Genomic DNA, 18464 nt, shown 5'->3' on the forward strand with positions numbered 1-18464 from the left:
TGGTATACCCTAGTGATTTGCCATCAATTTATAAAATTGTAATACTCCTTTAAAGCTGTAAAAATCTCATAAGCCAGGTATTCAGTGTATTTAAAAAATGTAAAATTAGAAAGTTGCTTACTCGTCATGCCTTATGCTTTTGGAAGCAACCAAGAGCATGAAGTGATTGGCGGCTAGTACAGTCAGCTACATATGCTATACATCTACAATACACCATACATATACTATATTGCCCCCTAAATGTGCTGCGCTGTTCCCTTTCTGCACATGCACAGTACAGTCAAAACAAGTCGCCAGGTGAGTTGTACTACTTTACACTTTCCATACTATGCAGAGCCCTGGAGCAACACCTGTCCTATACATTGAAAACTACTTTTCAGCTTCCAGTAGTTATTTCTGATATTTAGATGTAAGAATTTGTTTTATCTGTATTTGTTGACAACTTATTTTTCTTTATTCTTCATTTTTTTCTTCTTCATGTTTTGAGTTGACTTTTTTGGGGGAGAGGTGGGGGTTAAAAGCGATTACTATATACATATTTAATAGCATTCATTTATTGATGGATTTATCCTAAAGCATAGTGTTTGATAAACAGTCATACGTATAAGTGATATTCTCGACGGTAAGGCTCTGTTCACATTTGTGGTGTTATTTCTGTAGCTTTGTTCTGTTCCATATATAGAAATGCAAAAACTATAGAAGAGATGGACATTCCAGAACCCAGCGGATCTCAGACGGACCCCGTTGACTATAATTGAATTCAATTGGTTTCTGTGATGGTGACAAGCATTTTACAAAACAAAATAACAAAGCATAATCTTTTGCCAGATTTGGGACAAAGACTTCAAAATGTGCCTCCAGTGTAGGTGTGAAGAAAGCCAACTGAGGAGTAGAAATGGTAGCCCTGTGGTCTCAGGTCAGGGACCCTCCGGCCGCGCCAGGTGCTGCACTTCATGTCTCAAGCATGGCCGCATTTGTCCAGTTTCTCATGGGCAGTGGGAATCTACAGACTCTCCTTCCTCACAATTACTCCAATGCAAGCTCCACTGGGAGCAGAACATGAAGCCCCCACAGCCTCTGCTCCCGAGGTGGAGAGGGGGGCAGCACCGTGCTGGAGGGCTGACCTGCACCAAGATGTGCTGCACTCATATCCTTCCAGACAAGCAGTTTTCATGTAAAACAGTCACAAATAATGCAATATTGACAGCAATATAAGCAAATGATACAATCATCTTCACATTCTAATCAATAAAACGGCCCTTCTCCCCCTCCCACACTTTTTAATCAGATATTAAAGCTGGTATTGGGCTTCCGCTATATATTAACTTTCTATAGTTATTCAGCCTTGATGAAAATATCAGTGCCATCCAAGCGGTCAAACACGTTGGCACCAAGCTGACTCCTGAATGGAGAACAGGTATTGTGTGCAGCGGTAACCCTCCCACACCTCTCCACGGCTGCACGCCACCGACTTTATAGCCATCGTATGGGGGGGCACATTCAGCCTCCCAAAAACGGATGGAATTAGAACAATCAGATTCCACCCAAAAAGCACATTTATTACATATAGCAAATATGCAAGACATGGCTAAGTGATGGGGCTAGTTATATATAGACATGTCGGTGAGAAATAAATCTGAGATAGATAGAGGGATAGATAGATAGATAGATAGATAGATGGATAGATAGATAATAGATAGAGATAAAGGGATAGATAGATAGATAACAGATAGATAGAAGGATAGATAGATAGAAGGATAGATAGATAGATAGATAGAGGGATAGATAGATAGATAGATAGATAGATAGATAGATAGATAGAGGGATAGATAGATAGATAATAGATAGAGATAAAGGGATAGATAGATAGATAGATAGATAGATAACAGATAGATAGAAGGATAGATAGATAGATAGATAGATAACAGATAGATAGAAGGATATATAGATAGATAGATAGAGGGATAGATAGATAGATAGATAGATGGATAGATAGATAATAGATAGAGATAAAGGGATAGATAGATAGATAGATAACAGATAGATAGAAGGATAGATAGATAGAAGGATAGATAGATAGATAGATAGATAGAGGGATAGATAGATAGATAGATAGATAGATAGATAGATAGAGGGATAGATAGATAGATAGATAATAGATAGAGATAAAGGGATAGATAGATAGATAACAGATAGATAGAAGGATAGATAGATAAGATAGATAGATAGAAGGATAGATAGATAAGATAGATAGATAGATAGATAACAGATAGATAGAATGCTAGATAGATAGAGGGAATGATATACAGATAGAGGATAGATAGATAACAGATAGATAGATGGATAGACAGATAGATAATGGATAGAGATGATAGATAGATAATACACAGAGAGATGATAATAGATAGAGGGATAGATAGATAGATGGATACATAGTAGGACAATAGATGATACATATCCACTTGATGCCCACTCTCTGCCCAGGCAGTGAAACAGAATGCCAGTGACAGCACAGCAGGTGTCAGGTGAGCAGGACAGGGGGCGGCTGCCGGTTGTGCCTTCCACAATGTGTCATACTGTCAGACCTGCAGATGCCAGGACTGACGGGCACTTTCTGGAATGAGAGGATGAGCGCGCGGATGGCTGGGATGTCATGATCTTACAACTAGCATTATGTAACAGGATTTACGTGGGATTGTCAGTCATGGCTGCCCTGCAGGACATCTGTCACATAGGTGATCCTGGCTGTAGGTAGATGCCTATCACAGCTCTCTATGCCAGTGATGGTGAAGTCAGGCAAGGCACGATGCATCCTGCTAATGTCACTGAGGACAGCCGAGGGTGATGCCCTCACAGCACAGCACTTTACTGCCTATTTTTAGCAACACTCATGTACCCCTTATCATCAGGTGCCCTCTGTTCCCACTAAATGCCAGTGTCTTTTGCTCCCACTGAGTGCCAGTCAATGCCCTCTATCCCCACTCAGTGCCAGTCAGTGTCCTCTGCCCCCCGAGTGTCTGTCAGTGTCTTCTGCTGCCACTGAGTGCCAGTCAGTGTCCTCTGCGCCACAAGTGCCAGTCAGTGTCCTCTGCCCCCCGAGTGTCTGTCAGTGTCTTCTGCTGCCACTGAGTGCCAGTCAGTGTCCTCTGCGCCACAAGTGCCAGTCAGTGTCCTCTGCGCCCCGAGTGCCTGTCAGTGTCCTCTGCTGCCACTGAGTGCCAGTCACTGTCCTCTGCTGCCACTGAGTGCCAGTCAGTGTCCTCTGCACCCAGAGTGCCAGTCAGTGCCCACTGAGTGCCAGTCAGTGCCCTCTTCTCCCACTGAGTGCCAGTCAGTGCCCTCTTCTCCCACTGAGTGCCAGTTAGTGCCCTCTTCTCCCACTTTGTGCCAGCAAGTGACCACTGAGTGCCAGTCAGTGCCCTCACTGAGTGCCCTCTGTGCTCATTGAGTGCCAGTCAGTGCCCTCTTCTCCCACTGAGTGCCAGTCAGTGCCCTCTTCTCCCACTGAGTGCTAGTCAGTGCCCTCTTCTCCCACTGAGTACGGGTCAGTGCCCTCTTCTCCCACTGAGTGCCAGTCAGTGCCCTCTTCTCCCACTGAGTGCCAGTCAGTGCCCTCTTCACCCACTGAGTGCCAGTTAGTGCCCTCTTCTCCTACTGAGTGCCAGTCAGTGCCCTCTTCTCCCACTGAGTGCTGGTCAGTGCCCTCTTCTCCCACTGAGTGCTGGTCAGTGCCCTCTTCTCCCACTGAGTGCCAGTCAGTGCCCTCTTCTCCCACTGAGTGCCAGTCAGTGCCCTCTTCTCCCACTGAGTGCTGGTCAGTGCCCTCTTCTCCCACTGAGTGCCAGTCAGTGCCCTCTTCTCCCACTGAGTGCTGGTCAGTGCCCTCTTCTCCCACTGAGTGCCAGTCAGTGCCCTCTTCTCCCACTGAGTGCTGGTCAGTGCCCTCTTCTCCCACTGAGTGCCGGTCAGTGCCCTCTTCTCCCACTGAGTGCCAGTCAGTGCCCTCTTCTCCCACTGAGTGCCAGTCAGTGCCCTCTTCTCCCACTGAGTGCCAGTCAGTGCCCTCTTCTCCCACTGAGTACCAGTCAGTGTCCTCTGCTCTCACTGAGTGCCAGTCAGTGCCCTCTTCTCCCACTGAGTGCCAGTCACTGCCCTCTTCTCCCACTGAGTGCCAGTCACTGCCCTCTTCTCCCACTGAGTGCCAGTCACTGCCCTCTTCTCCCACTGAGTGCCAGTCACTGCCCTCTTCTCCCACTGAGTGCCAGTCACTGCCCTCTTCTCCCACTGAGTGCCAGTCACTGCCCTCTTCTCTCACTGAGTGCCAGTCACTGCCCTCTTCTCTCACTGAGTGCCAGTCACTGCCCTCTTCTCTCACTGAGTGCTGGTCAGTGCCCTCTTCTCCCACTGAGTGCCAGTCAGTGCCCTCTTCTCCCACTGAGTGCCAGTCAGTGCCCTCTTCTCCCACTGAGTGGCAGTCAGTGCCCTCTTCTCCCACTGAGTGGCAGTCAGTGCCCTCTTCTCCCACTGAGTGCCAGTCAGTGCCCTCTTCTCCCACTGAGTGCCAGTCAGTGCCCTCTTCTCCCACTGAGTGCCAGTCAGTGCCCTCTTCTCCCACTGAGTGCCAGTCAGTGCCCTCTTCTCCCACTGAGTGGCAGTCAGTGCCCTCTTCTCCCACTGAGTGGCAGTCAGTGCCCTCTTCTCCCACTGAGTGCCAGTCAGTGCCCTCTTCTCCCACTGAGTGCCAGTCAGTGCCCTCTTCTCCCACTGAGTGCCAGTCAGTGCCCTCTTCTCCCACTGAGTGCCAGTCAGTGTCCTCTGCTCTCGGGGAACCCCATGCACTGAGCTGATGTCTCCACCAAACAGAGCACATAGCGATGGATCCGGCACTTAACTATTTGCAGAGTTGCTGCAGGCACAGGTCCAGGCTCTCTCCTTCCACCTCCTCCGGAGTGATGTGATCAGACAGCGGACGGAGCGGGATGGGGTCCTCCTCCCCGAAGGGTCCCCTGAACTCTCCAAGGAAAAGCTCCAGGAACCTGCGGCAGGTTTTCTCCTCGTTGGATGCGCCGGACATCGCTTCTCATTCCTGGGCGGAGATCGGGAAGAAGGAGCAGCGGCGGCAGCACTGGCACTGGCGGCAGCACTGGCACTGGCGGCACTGAGCGCTCGGCTCATACATCCTACCAGAGCCGTGACGACAGCAGGCGGACACGTGACCTCAGGGGCGGGGCCCGGGCGTCACACGATGGATGTCACTGTGACTTGTGTGTGCTGCTGCGGAGCCTGTCATGGTGACATTCAGGCTGCAGGGGCGAGTACAGGGAATACAGAAACCTTATCTCTCCATTCTTCAGATACCTGATAATGGATGTTACATGGTGTGGTGATGCCACCGTAGCTGGAGGAGCTGTGCTGTCACCTGCTAGAACTGAAGGTCCTTGGTGTAAAGTGCAGCACATGTTATAAGGCTGCTTTCACACTACGTTTTTTAACACTTGTCCTGAACGTTTTTTGCTGTAAAATCGGATCCAGTGCAAATACATTTTAATTTCAATGCATTTGCAATGGACGCGCGTTGACAAGCGTTCGCGTGCGTTTCAGTGAGGATCCAGCAAGTTGCAGTATTTTAACAGTGTTCAAAAACGCTACTTGTAGCGTTTTTGAGCTGCGTCCAAATACTGTTTGTCACTGGATCCTGTAACGTCCGGGTGGTGGAACCTCTGGACCGTACACCGGTTTCCCTTGAGGAGGCAGCCAGGCAGGTCACCCCGCCAGAGGGTCTGGGTGCACGGCAGCCGAAGCACTATTGGTAGCCGGACAGTCGTATGGGAGCAGGAAAGGTGGATGGAGTTCTGGACGGTGGTCCGGGTGACGAGGCTCAGAGTCCGGGGCCAGGTGGTAAGGTCCGGCGGGATCCGGGACTTGCTGAGCGATGGGACGGGTCACCAAACGGAGCCAGGGACTGGAGACTGGCGGAGCTGTAGAGATGGTGGAACATCCGCCGAAGTCACCGTCAGGGTATAGGGATGAGCGTGGTTCGGAGCGGCTGGCGTGGCAGGACAGGCTCTACGAGACAGGACAGGGTTAATGCAGGCAAAGTACAAGGCAAAGCAATAGGGGACCTGAACACTAGCTTACTAAACACGTAGAACAGGCCCCGTCCACCAGGAAAGAGAAACCTTATATACCCTGTACCTTTCTATGCAATATCCTGTTTCTGGGTGCTGGCCCTTTAAGAAAGGGTCAATGACCGCGCGCGCGCCCTAATGCGCATGCGCGAGGCCCGTGTGCCAGAAGCCAGTCCAGGAAGCGGTGAGGAGGAGGCAGGAGCGCCCGGCTGGGAGTCCCACCTCGCAGAGGAGCGCCGGGAGCGGGGAGCTGGACGCGTGGAGGCTGCAGGCGGGGACGAGGAGACGGGACCGGAATGGTGAGCAGGGGACGCCGCCGGGGAGCGGGAAGCGGACCACGGGGACCGGAGAACAGGACAAGGGGACCAGGAAGCGTGACAGTACCCCCTCCCCCACACCCCCCCCCCGCAAGCGGGACAGGAAGGCACGAATCAGAGGAGTGCCAACATTCTCCCGGGGCTCCCAGGACCTATCCTCGGGACCATAACCCGCCCAGTCCACCAGGAAATACTGCCGACCTCGTACGGTCTTCATGGCCACGATATCCCTTACCGCATAGATGTCATCGTCAGCGATGGGAGGAGGAGCAGTACCGACCTCAGCGGAGAAGGGACCAAGGACAACAGGCTTGAGCAAGGAGACATGGAAAGAGTTGGGTATCCGCATCGTGGCCGGGAGCTGCAGCTTGTAGGAGACAGCATTAACCTTGCTGACGACTTTAAACGGCCCGATGTAACGAGGACCCAACTTGTACGATGGCAACTTCAATCGGACATACTTGGATGCAAGCCAGACCAGATCACCAGGGGAGAAACACGGGGGATCCAAGCGCCTTTTGTCCGCATGTCTCTTCATCCGCAAAGAAGCCCGCTCAAGGGAGATCTTGACAGAGCTCCATATGGCTGAGAAGTCCTGGACCAGAGCATCTGCTGCGGGGACATCGGAAGCCGAGGATACTGGCAACGGAACCGAAGGTTGAAGTCCGTAAACGACTCGGAATGGAGAGCTGGAGGTGGACTCGCTGATGTGATGGTTGTGGGAGAACTCAGCCCAAGGAAGAAGTGTGGACCAGTCATCGTGATGGGCATTAACGTAGTGACGCAGGAAGGAGGTCAGGATTTGATTGACCCGCTCCACTTGCCCATTCGACTGAGGATGGTAGGCCGAAGAAAAGTCCAGAGATACTCCCAGATGTTTGCAGAGGGCCCTCCAGAAGCGCGAGGTAAACTGAGTTCCTCTGTCGGACACAATGTGTGCAGGAAAGCCATGCAATCGGAATATATGTTGGATGAAGGAGTCAGCTAGCTCCTGGGCAGAGGGCAGCCCGGCCATGGGAATGAAGTGAGCCATTTTGGAGAAACGGTCCACCACAACCCATATGACTGTGTGTCCAGAGGATAAGGGTAAGTCCGTAATGAAGTCCATTGCGATATGTTGCCACGGAACAGACGGAATGGGCAGAGGCAGAAGACGTCCATATGGTAGGTGCTTGGGTGTCTTGTTCCGGGCACAGGACGGACAGGCCGAGACGAAGGTTGAGACGTCTTTACGGAGGGACGGCCACCAGTAGTGACGGACAATCGTGTTCCAAGTCTTCTTCTGGCCAGCATGGCCGGCGATCTTCGAGGCATGGCCCCAGTGCAGGACTCTCTGTCTATCAGTGTCTGGGACATAGGTTTTCCCAGGGGGTATCTGAGTTACAGTGACAAGATTCACCGGCATGATGTTGCTGGGGTTGATGATGGGCTGGAACGTCTCCTCCTCCAACTCCACGGGCACTAAGGATCTGGACAAGGCGTCTGCCCGCACGTTTTTGTCCGCAGGCCGAAAATGGAGTTGGAAATCAAATCGGGCAAAAAACAAGGACCAGCGGGCTTGTCGTGGGTTCAATCTTTGGGCTGACCACAGGTACTCCAGATTCTTGTGGTCCGTGTATATGATTACAGGGTATACTGCTCCCTCCAAGAGGTAGCGCCATTCCTCCAAGGCAAGCTTCACGGCCAGTAGCTCCCGATCCCCGATGGTGTAGTTGCGTTCGGGTGCCGAGAAGCTCTTGGAGAAGAATCCACAAGTGACCATCTTGCCGGAGGGGGAGTTCTGCATCAACAGTGCTCCGGCTCCTGAGGAGGAGGCATCCACCTCCAAGGTGAACTGTCGGTTCAATTCAGGGTGATGGAGAACCGGGGAGGAAGCAAACGCCTGTTTCAAGGAGCAGAACGCGGCATCGGCCGCCGGGGGCCAGTCCTTAGGATTAGCTCCTTTCTTAGTCAAGGCAGAGAGAGGCGCAGTCAAGGCAGAGAAATGCGGGATGAATTGCCGATAATAGTTCGCAAAGCCGAGAAAGCGCTGGATAGCCTTCAGTCCGGAAGGAGGAGGCCAGTTGATGATGGCAGACACCTTCTCTGGGTCCATCTGCAGGCCAGTGTCCGAGATTACATAACCCAGGAAGGGAAGAGATGACTTTTCAAAGAGGCATTTCTCGTACTTGGCGTACAGACGGTTCTCTCTAAGCCTCTGGAGAACTAGCTGCACGTTCTCTCTGTGGGTCTGTAGGTCCGGAGAGAAGACCAGGATGTCATCCAGATATACCACGACACAGACATAGAGGAGATCTCTGAACACGTCGTTCACCAGTTCTTGGAAGACTGCCGGAGCATTACACAGACCAAAGGGCATGACACAATACTCGTAGTGCCCATCTCGAGTGTTGAAGGCGGTTTTCCATTCGTCTCCAGAGCGAATGCGAACCAGGTTATAAGCCCCACGAAGGTCCAACTTGGTGAATACACGGGCTCCTCGGAGCCGATCGAATAGTTCGGGGATAAGCGGCAGAGGGTATTTGTTCTTTACGGTGATCTGGTTTAAACCCCGGTAGTCGATGCAAGGACGCAGATCACCTTCCTTTTTCTTGACGAAGAAAAACCCTGCTCCGGCAGGGGATGAGGACCTCTGAATGAACCCCTTTGCCAGGCTCTCGGTAATATAGGCAGACATAGCTCGTGTCTCCGCAGGGGACAAGGGGTATATTCTTCCTCTAGGAGGCGTGGTTCCTGGCAGTAAATCGATGGCACAGTCGTAGGGACGATGAGGCGGTAGAACCTCTGACTCCTTTTTATCAAAAACGTCCGAGAAGGACCAGTAGGCAGAAGGCAATCCTGGTAGAGACTCTGGAACCGGAGGGCGTCGAACGGGCTGGATGGTTTTCAGACATCTCTCGTGGCACGAGGAGCCCCAGCGGGTGATTTCACCTGTACTCCAGCTGACCGATGGTTCGTGTGTCCGTAACCATGGGAGTCCCAGCAGGATCTGATGAGACATACGCGGGAGGACATAGAAGGTGATCTTCTCGGTGTGCAGAGCACCGATCCGTACTTCCACAGGCTTGGTGATCAGTGAGACGGTGTCAGAGAGGGGTCTCCCATCTACAGAGGCGATCACCAGCGGTTTCTCTAGTGGGAGGACAGGCACTTGGTACTTATCCACCGTGGCCTGCTGGATGAAGTTGCCTGCTGCCCCGGAATCAAGATACGCCTCTGCCGTGAACCGGGTCTCCTCTGTGGTGACTTGAATAGTCCAGGTAACGGAGTCTGAGAGTGTCCCAGCACCTAGGGTGGCCTCTCCTACCAGGCCTAGGCTTTGGAGTTTCCCGGCTTCTCGGGACATGAGCGTAGCAGGTGTGTGCCAGCTCCGCAGTAGAAGCAGAGACCCTTTGCTAGTCGTTCTGCTCTGCGTTGCTCAGACTGCCTCAGGCGGTCAATCTGCATGGGCTCGTAGGTAGAAGCGCCAGGTGACGCCGACTGGGGAGCGATGGGCTTCAGTGGTGGGGAGGCGTGCCGCATCGGACGCCTCTCGCGGGACACCTCTTTGGATCGTTCCTGAAAGCGTAGATCCACTCGAGTCGCTAGAGCAATCAGGGCATCCAAGGAGGACGGCACGTCCCGACCCGCCAGCTCATCTTTAATCCGACCTGAGAGTCCCTCCCAGAAGGCGGTGGTTAGGGCCTCATTGTTCCACCCGAGTTCCAAGGCCAAGGTGCGAAACCGAATGGCATATTGGCCCACCGTCAGAGTCCCCTGACGTAGCCGGAGGAGGGATGAGGCAGACGCGGAGGCGCGTCCGGGCTCATCAAAGGTGCTACGAAATGCCTGCAGGAACTCCTGGATGTTGGTCGTTACCGGATCCTCCTTCTCCCACAAGGGGTTCATCCAGGCCAGTGCCTCTCCTTCCAGATGGGACATCATGAACGCGACCTTGGCTTGGTCAGATGCAAAAAGGTGCGGCAGCTGCGTGAAATGGAGGGAGCACTGATTTATGAATCCCCTGCAGGTCTTGGGATCTCCGGCGTACCGGGGTGGTGAGGCCAAACGGAGTTTGGAAGCATCCGAGGAGGCTGCCACGGGAGCTGCGGTCGTGGGTTGTGCAGTGGGGGCCCGAGATGCCACAGGCGTGACCGCTACTTGTAGCGCGTTCAGACGGGCATCCACAGAAGTCATGAAGTTCAGCATGCGGGTCTGGGTCTCGCGCTGTCGTGTGAGTTCCTGCTGCAGGGCCGCTAGTGCTTCGGCGGGGTCCATGGCCTGTTCTAGCTGTAACGTCCGGGTGGTGGAACCTCTGGACCGTACACCGGTTTCCCTTGAGGAGGCAGCCAGGCAGGTCACCCCGCCAGAGGGTCTGGGTGCACGGCAGCCGAAGCACTATTGGTAGCCGGACAGTCGTATGGGAGCAGGAAAGGTGGATGGAGTTCTGGACGGTGGTCCGGGTGACGAGGCTCAGAGTCCGGGGCCAGGTGGTAAGGTCCGGCGGGATCCAGGACTTGCTGAGCGATGGGACGGGTCACCAAACGGAGCCAGGGACTGGAGACTGGCGGAGCTGTAGAGATGGTGGAACATCCGCCGAAGTCACCGTCAGGGTATAGGGATGAGCGTGGTTCGGAGCGGCTGGCGTGGCAGGACAGGCTCTACGAGACAGGACAGGGTTAATGCAGGCAAAGTACAAGGCAAAGCAATAGGGGACCTGAACACTAGCTTACTAAACACGTAGAACAGGCCCCGCCCACCAGGAAAGAGAAACCTTATATACCCTGTACCTTTCTATGCAATATCCTGTTTCTGGGTGCTGGCCCTTTAAGAAAGGGTCAATGACCGCGCGCGCGCCCTAATGCGCATGTGCGAGGCCCGTGTGCCAGAAGCCAGTCCAGGAAGCGGTGAGGAGGAGGCAGGAGCGCCCGGCTGGGAGTCCCACCTCGCAGAGGAGCGCCGGGAGCGGGGAGCTGGACGCGTGGAGGCTGCAGGCGGGGACGAGGAGACCGGGACCGGAGTGGTGAGCAGGGGACGCCGCCGGGGAGCGGGAAGCGGGCCACGGGGACCGGAGAACGGGACAAGGGGACCGGGAAGCGTGACAGATCCTGACTATATGGCCTAACCCACACGGCGAGAAAATCGGATCGAGTAGAGTGCGATAAAACATCGCATTCCATTCGGACCAATTTTAGCCTGTGTGTCAGCACCCAGGAGCGATTATTTTCTCAGCCCTAATCGAACCGAGAAAACAATTGCAGCATGCTGCGACTGTAATGTGAGACTCATTTCTCTCGCACCCATTCAAGTGAATGGGGCGATGGAAAAATCGCACTGCACTCACGGTACACCGGTATACCACGTGTTCAGAGCAACAATCGCAATAGCCGCCTACGGAGGAGAGAGGGAGATAAATCCCTGCCCTCTGCAGCACTGGCCCGCCGCTCCTGAGAGCCGGTCCGCCCCCCGCAGCTGAGGTCCGCTCGCACAGTCGAACCTCAGTCGCAGGGATACTAGCATGACACTCGGCTCCTGCTGTGCTGCCAGCGCGAGCCGAGTGTCATGCGAGCATCGCAATAATGACCCGTGTGGCCCTGACTGTACCGCACAAAAACGCATGTGAACGGTGGCATGCTGATAGACAGGATCCTGTCGGGCAGAAACCAGCCTGGCGTGATCACAGAGTCTCTCTCTCTCTCTGTCGGTCGTTCTCTCTCTCTGTTGGTCTCTCCCTCTCACCCCCTCACTCATACTCACCGATCACGGTCGCGGCGCTGCACGGCTGTCACACTGCTCTGGCGGCTTCTCCTCTTTTGAAAATGCCGGCCGCTCATTATTCTATCTCGTATTCCCTGCTTTCCCTGCCCACCGGCGCTTATGATTGGTTGCAGTCAGACATGCCCCCACGCTGAGTGACAGCTATCTCACTGCAACCAATCACAGCAGCCGGTGGGCGGGTCTATATCGTGCAGTAGAATAAATAAATAATTAAAAAAAGACGTGCGGTCCACCCCAATTTTGATACCAGCCAAAGTAAAGCCACACGGCTGAAGGCTGGTATTCTCAGGATGGGGAGCCCCACATTATGGGGAGCCCCCCAGCCCAAAAATATCAGCCAGCAGCCGCCCGGAATTGCCGCATCCATTAGATGCAACAGGCTCGGGACTCTACCTAGCTCAGACCGAATTGCCCTGGTGCGGTGGCAATCGGGGTAATAAGGAGTTAATGGCAGCCCATAGCTGCCACTAAGTCCTAGGTTAATCATGGCAGGCGTCTATGAGACACCCCCAATGATTACCCTCTAAGTGAAAATAAATAAACACATACACCGAAAGAAATAATTTGAAATAAAAGACAAAAAAACCACCCTCTTTCACCACTTTATTAAAATCCCCAAATATTCCTCCAGGTCCGGCGTAATCCACATGAACTCCCACGACGCATCCAGCGCTGCTACATGAAGCTGACAGGAGCGGCCGTAGAGCACCGCCGCTCGCTGTGAGCTCCATGCAGCAACTGAAGTGAGTCGCGCGATCAACGGTGACGTCACTCAGGTAGTGACTGCGTGTGTGCGGTGATGATGGGTGAGGAAAGGGCTCACAGGCTGACACACACACTGGACTTGACCTTTCACGGATCCGGCATCGGCTGGAGCCCATTGTGGCGGAGACCGGTACTCTGGGGCAGCACCTGAACTACTTGTGAGTAAAAGACCTGGAACTGCAGCCCCTGTCTCTGCCTCTCCTTGACCGTCGCCAAGCGCTGCGGGCCAACGGGGACTACCACTACCACCGTCCGTCCTTCACCATCCTCCCCGGGGTAATCTCGCTCCGCCTGTGGGGAGCGACACCATCCCGGCTGTGACCTTCACCATCAGCCCCGGAGAGAAGCACCCGCAGCGGCATCCCAATCCCTGGCTGCGTACCACAGGTGGCATCACGATCTTAAAAAGACTTTCCTAACTCGTCCTACCACCCTCCAAGCCCTCTTTCTGTACGCCTCGGGGCAACGGAACCGGGCCAGGCCACCTCGTGACGACGCAGAGGATCTGCACTCCCAGCCCAGCAACGAGTAGGTTAAAACACCTGCCCCGTGGGGCGCTACAACACTTGTTGCAATAAAAAGATGTGAACATGTAATTCATAAACAATGGTTGGGCTCTTTAAATTGTTTCTCTTTGATTGGCTTTAGGTTCCATAGTGCAATTCTGGTCATACAGCTTCGGCATTTGATGGGCACCAAAGACACAAATCCCAGAGAACTACTGTTTAAGTACTATTGCAAATAAGTAAGCCATACACTTAGTGCCTCACCCTATCATGGGATTCCCTGAAAGATATTATCTCATAAGCTGGGTCTGGCGCCAATCGCTATATGTCTTAATTGCTCAAGGTACTGTTGTCACCTACTCAATAATCAATAGGTACATGTTGATTACCAATTCTGAGCACTCTTCTGCTGCCTCTACAGCTTTATTTGTCACGTTATCTGAATACTTGTGTGCCGCCCAGCAGCGGATTGAACCGCTCAGATCTGTGGGCAACGTCCATTCGTGGCTCGAGGGTCTTTGGACCCAGGGGCTTGGGGCCACACTCTAAAGTAAAAGGGTATATTTACAGGGAGATGATAGTTCATGACGCCACCCGTTTTGTGCGGTAATTGGGAGTACTGCCGCTGCCATTGTTGGGAGTACGCGGGGTGATGGAAAGGGGGAGCAAGGTGTCGTTACCTTCCACGGGTAGGGGTATGCCCCGGGACTCTGGAAGATGATACTGGGTGCTGTGACAGGGAGATCACTCATGTACTCACGCCAATAAGCAGACGCTGACAACCGGGTAAACCAAGTCTCTAGGTGCCGCTGCCTCTCAAGGGGAGCTTGTCCGGGTCCCGTCCCCTGCAGTGCTGCCAGATGATCCGTGACCGGCCTCCTGGCACAAAGTTTAGATTCACTGTAGTGGCCCGGTAGTCTGGAACTTGCCAGGCCCCGCTCCCCACTGTGGCTAAGTGTGGGAGCCTGCTCTCAGGGCTCACGCTTGGGATTTCAGTGAGCTGCATATGTGGAAGGCCCTATCCCCCTTGTTGCGCTAGTGCCCTGATTCTGGAGCTGGTGGGAATAGTCCATAAAGGCTGCGCTCTCCGCAGGTTAATTGCCGGGTTGCCTAAAGCTTCTCCCCGACCTAGGGTCCGTGTACCCCGCCATGCCTTCGGTCCCGGCGGTGATAGGACCAGGCTGCCGACCGTTCACTCAACAGGTCCAGGCATCTTGCCTCAATCCCCTGCGACCGGGGATCCGACTCCTCTAAGTTCAGACCACCGCCTGCAACCTAGACAGCTACTCAGGGGAGCCACTGCTCCCTGCTTCCTCCACTTCACTCCTCTTCACTTCACTTCACTGACACTCTCCTGACCCTCCTTTCCTGACCTCTAGGTGGGCGACCCTATTCCGCTTAAGCCACCCACTGGTGTGTCTTGTGGGTGTGGTGAAGGGTGTTCCTAGGATTTGATCTGTTGGAGGCAGCACTGTAAGATGAGGACCCAGAACCATGAGGGATTTGAATACTACACTAAGGGAAAAGAGCGTGCAGTGGCCTGTGACGACCTGATAGTCCAGGGGCATCACACTTGCACTCTGAATTTTTCTCTACATTGGAAATAAAGTGAGGATGTTTTTATCCGTATTCTGAACTATGGTGTTTTTTGGAATTGCTCAATCAGATCCATACTGATTGGATGGTTCAAGAAAGAAAAGAAAAAAATAGGGCCTGTCACTTTGAGTTTTTTAGTTATTAATATGGGCCTAGAGGTAGCACAGAGGTGAAATTAGCCATTCCTGTATGCCTCTTGGATAATGGGTTGTTTTGCAAAAATAATCTTTATATCTTCTATTTTCCAGGTTATGGGGCATGTGCTGCCCAGAAGATAAAACTGCCTCCAGTTTTCATTATGGTCAAAGGCAGAAGGAGGTGAAGTAGTTAACCACCATTCTTGCTCAGCAAATTCAAGGTTGATTAGCCTTTTTTGATCAAGTAGTTTTCTGAAGCAGAGTCTAACTATGATATAGATGACCAAGAGCTTCTGGCGGTGAAGAAAACATTTGAGTACTGGAGACATTGGTTGGAGGGGGCTGGAGATAAAAAGGAGCTATTGCTCTGAAACGCGTAGAAATAAACCAACCTAGGTGAACAACCTCTAATCTCATCTCCCACCTGACCTGCACCCGGGTAAGACCTGATTTGCACCATTTTTGTCTCTCCAGCTCCTGCATTATTGATCCAATCTTCATTATACAGGATTCTTCAACCCCTTTAATTCAGTGTTCCTGTGACGTCAGGTGCAAAGCCGGAGATCCTACGCGTGCGCATTCTGCTTGCCATCTATCCCCTGTACATCCATAATGTATTCCATAGGTAATTATTCAAGAAATATGTTGCATCCTCTGATTCGTCATCTTTTCTGCTGCCTTCAGTGATTGTTGACAGTAACTTACAATTTCAAGTGCCTAGGATTGTTGATTGCCATTTTGTTCACCGCTCTCTCCAATACTTGGCACAGTGAAAGTGTTATAGTGCAGAAAAAAGGATGTGGGTACCAGCAATGGAGGTTAATGCCAGTAGATTGATGCATTCCTTCCATGCGTCTTATCCGGACAAACCTGGCCCCGAAGGTCTAGAGGGCCATCATAAAAGAGAGAGTACTGTCATGAGTGTGTTGTGTCCACAGGTTCATCTTGTATTGGAGTGGATTTACTTTCTTTTGATGCTGAAAGGGTTAAGGAATCTTTCTCTTCTGGCTGAGATTATTCATAGCCTTAATAACAACTGCAGTATTGTGACGCCATGGACTAGCCAGGTAGTCACAGGTAGGCCCTTGTCACGCTCCCCGGGTCCTCTGCTCCGCTCCCCGGCTCACCTGCCACGCTCCCCGCTCTCCAGCCTCCAGTCCCAGCGCTTCCCAGGCCCCCTGGTCCCCGCTCCCGGCGCCCGTCGGCTTCCCAGTCCATGGCCGGCTCTGCTGCGTCCTCCTCTCAGCTTCCTGTGTTGGCTTCTGGCACCCGGGCCGCGCGCATGCGCATTAGGGCGCGCGCGCGGTCACTGACCCTTTCTTAAAGGGCCAGTGTCCACGAACAGGAAATGATGCACACAGGTACAGGGTATATAGGGGGTTAATGTCCAAGGGAGCGGGGCCTGTTCTTCGTGTTTTCCCAAGCTAGGAGTCAGGTCTCCTTGTGTTCTGTGAGATACTTACCTCTCTGTCTTCTAGAGCCGATCCTGCATCGCCATCCGGTCCTGCTGTGTCTCGAACCCCGAACGCTGCCCATCTGCCATCCTGACAGTCCGCACCACCTCGGTTCCCTGCGGTGACCCGTCATCTCGCTCCAACGGTTCCGGACCCCGCCTGACATCATCACGGCTTCCGAACCTGAGCTCCGTCACCCGGACCACCATCAGTGACCTCGTGGTCCCAGGGACTTCTCCATTGTCTTCCAGTGCACGGACTGTTCTGCTACCTAAAGTGCTCCGGCTACCGGACTCCTTTCCCTCATCGGGGAGTTCGGCCCAGTGGATCCACCTCCCGGGTCTGCCCGTCCATCTGGCCCTAACAGCCCTACACAAACACCTTCCCCTAAAAAGATGCCAGCAGCCAACCTTAAAACCCTGAGTCACCTCTTTCAGGTTCTGACGTCCACACCCAGGGATGGGGGGGGGCAGGCGGTTGGCCACGCCCACCGAGGAGTTCGGCCTGAGGCGGGAAAAACAGGCAGATTAGTGACAGCAGTGGAGGAGAGTGGTAGCAAAGAGGAGACGTCTGTCAGGGATCTGGGTTGGAGCCCGAATACCCTGTGGCCAGGAGGCAGACGGTGGTGGCTGCCTGCAGGAGCTGGGATTACAGCCGGTGGAACCGTAAGGGACCGGGACCGGGTAGTGGCCCACCGGTACCGAACCGGGGAACCGATTGGAAACCGGAGCACCAGGAGGGGTACTCAGACTCAGTACGAGGCCCAGAAGCCACTGGACCGAGTCAAATTCACTGATTGGGGTCTGGACTTTAGGTCCTTTCCCACCCAAGACCCGACTGAAGGCAACAACCCAACCATAGGGATAAAAAGCCACTGCCCAGGCATCGAGATCCCACGGGCCAGCGTCTGCTGGCAAAAGGGCTCTACCGGCACACACAAAGCTGGGGAGCGGACTACCGTTGCTCAGGCATAGGAGTCACCATTCTACTAAAAGTGAGGTGCAGGAGAAAGGCGGAAACCACCAACCTGAAAAAGGGGAAAAGCGCAGCCAGCTGCGGGCACCGTCCACCATCTTGTTTGGTTTACCAGAGACTCCAGTGTGTCTGTAATAGTGAGTACAACAGTGCCCTCGGGCCGCGCACCGCACTGACACGCCAGCACGCATCCCCCCGCCTCAGCACCTCCCTCGGGCCCATCGGGACACCAACCCCTACCCACGGAGGGGTCAACACCAAGCTGCACAACACCGTCCCCGGGAACCTAGTCAACGGCAGCGGTGGTTTCCATCCATTCACCACAACCCGTGCGTGGCGTCACGAACTTAACCCCCAAAAACAACCACGGCCTCAGCCGTGGACCTCCCCACCGAACACCACCCCTCACGTAGCGCCAGCATCCCTTCAGAGCGACATGACCCCCCTGGGTCCGGGAGGAGCTCGAGCCACCCACCGACGAGCCCGGATCCGAGCGGCTCGGCAGCCGGCCGAGCCCCGGGGCGGTACAGTATCTTATCATCATGCCCTTCTGCTATATTTACCCTGGCTTTACTCTATGCCAGTGTTAGATCTTCTGTTCTGACCACTTTGAAGGAGTTTGTCTCTGGAGAAGCTGGGTGTTCATTTTAGTTGCAGCTGTGAATTTTCCTGCTGGAATAGCTGAGGAATGCTATTTGTTGTTGTGCCGCCCCCGTGCCAGCAGCCGGGATGCTCAGATCCGGATCCGCAGTGTGGCTCGAGGGATTCTACTGGACCCGGGGGTCGTGCAGACACTTCAAATAAAAAGGGGACATATTTGTACGTGATT

General features: G+C 53.4%; 1 protein-coding gene across 1 annotated transcript in view; it reads right to left on the minus strand.

Annotated features, from left to right (window-relative positions):
• The window catches only part of PPM1E (protein phosphatase, Mg2+/Mn2+ dependent 1E), a 332607-nt gene extending 327418 nt beyond the window's left edge, over positions 1 to 5189 (minus strand). Inside the window, exon 1 of the mRNA XM_075336300.1 lies at positions 4893 to 5189. Within this exon, the coding sequence (XP_075192415.1) occupies positions 4893 to 5074 (182 nt within the window). The 5' untranslated portion in view covers positions 5075 to 5189. The remainder of the gene's footprint in view (positions 1 to 4892) is intronic.
• Between the last annotated feature and the right edge of the window lie 13275 nt (positions 5190 to 18464).

Source organism: Anomaloglossus baeobatrachus, chromosome 2 (genome assembly GCF_048569485.1).
Source record: "Anomaloglossus baeobatrachus isolate aAnoBae1 chromosome 2, aAnoBae1.hap1, whole genome shotgun sequence".
In the NCBI taxonomy this organism is placed as follows: Eukaryota; Metazoa; Chordata; class Amphibia; order Anura; family Aromobatidae; genus Anomaloglossus; species Anomaloglossus baeobatrachus.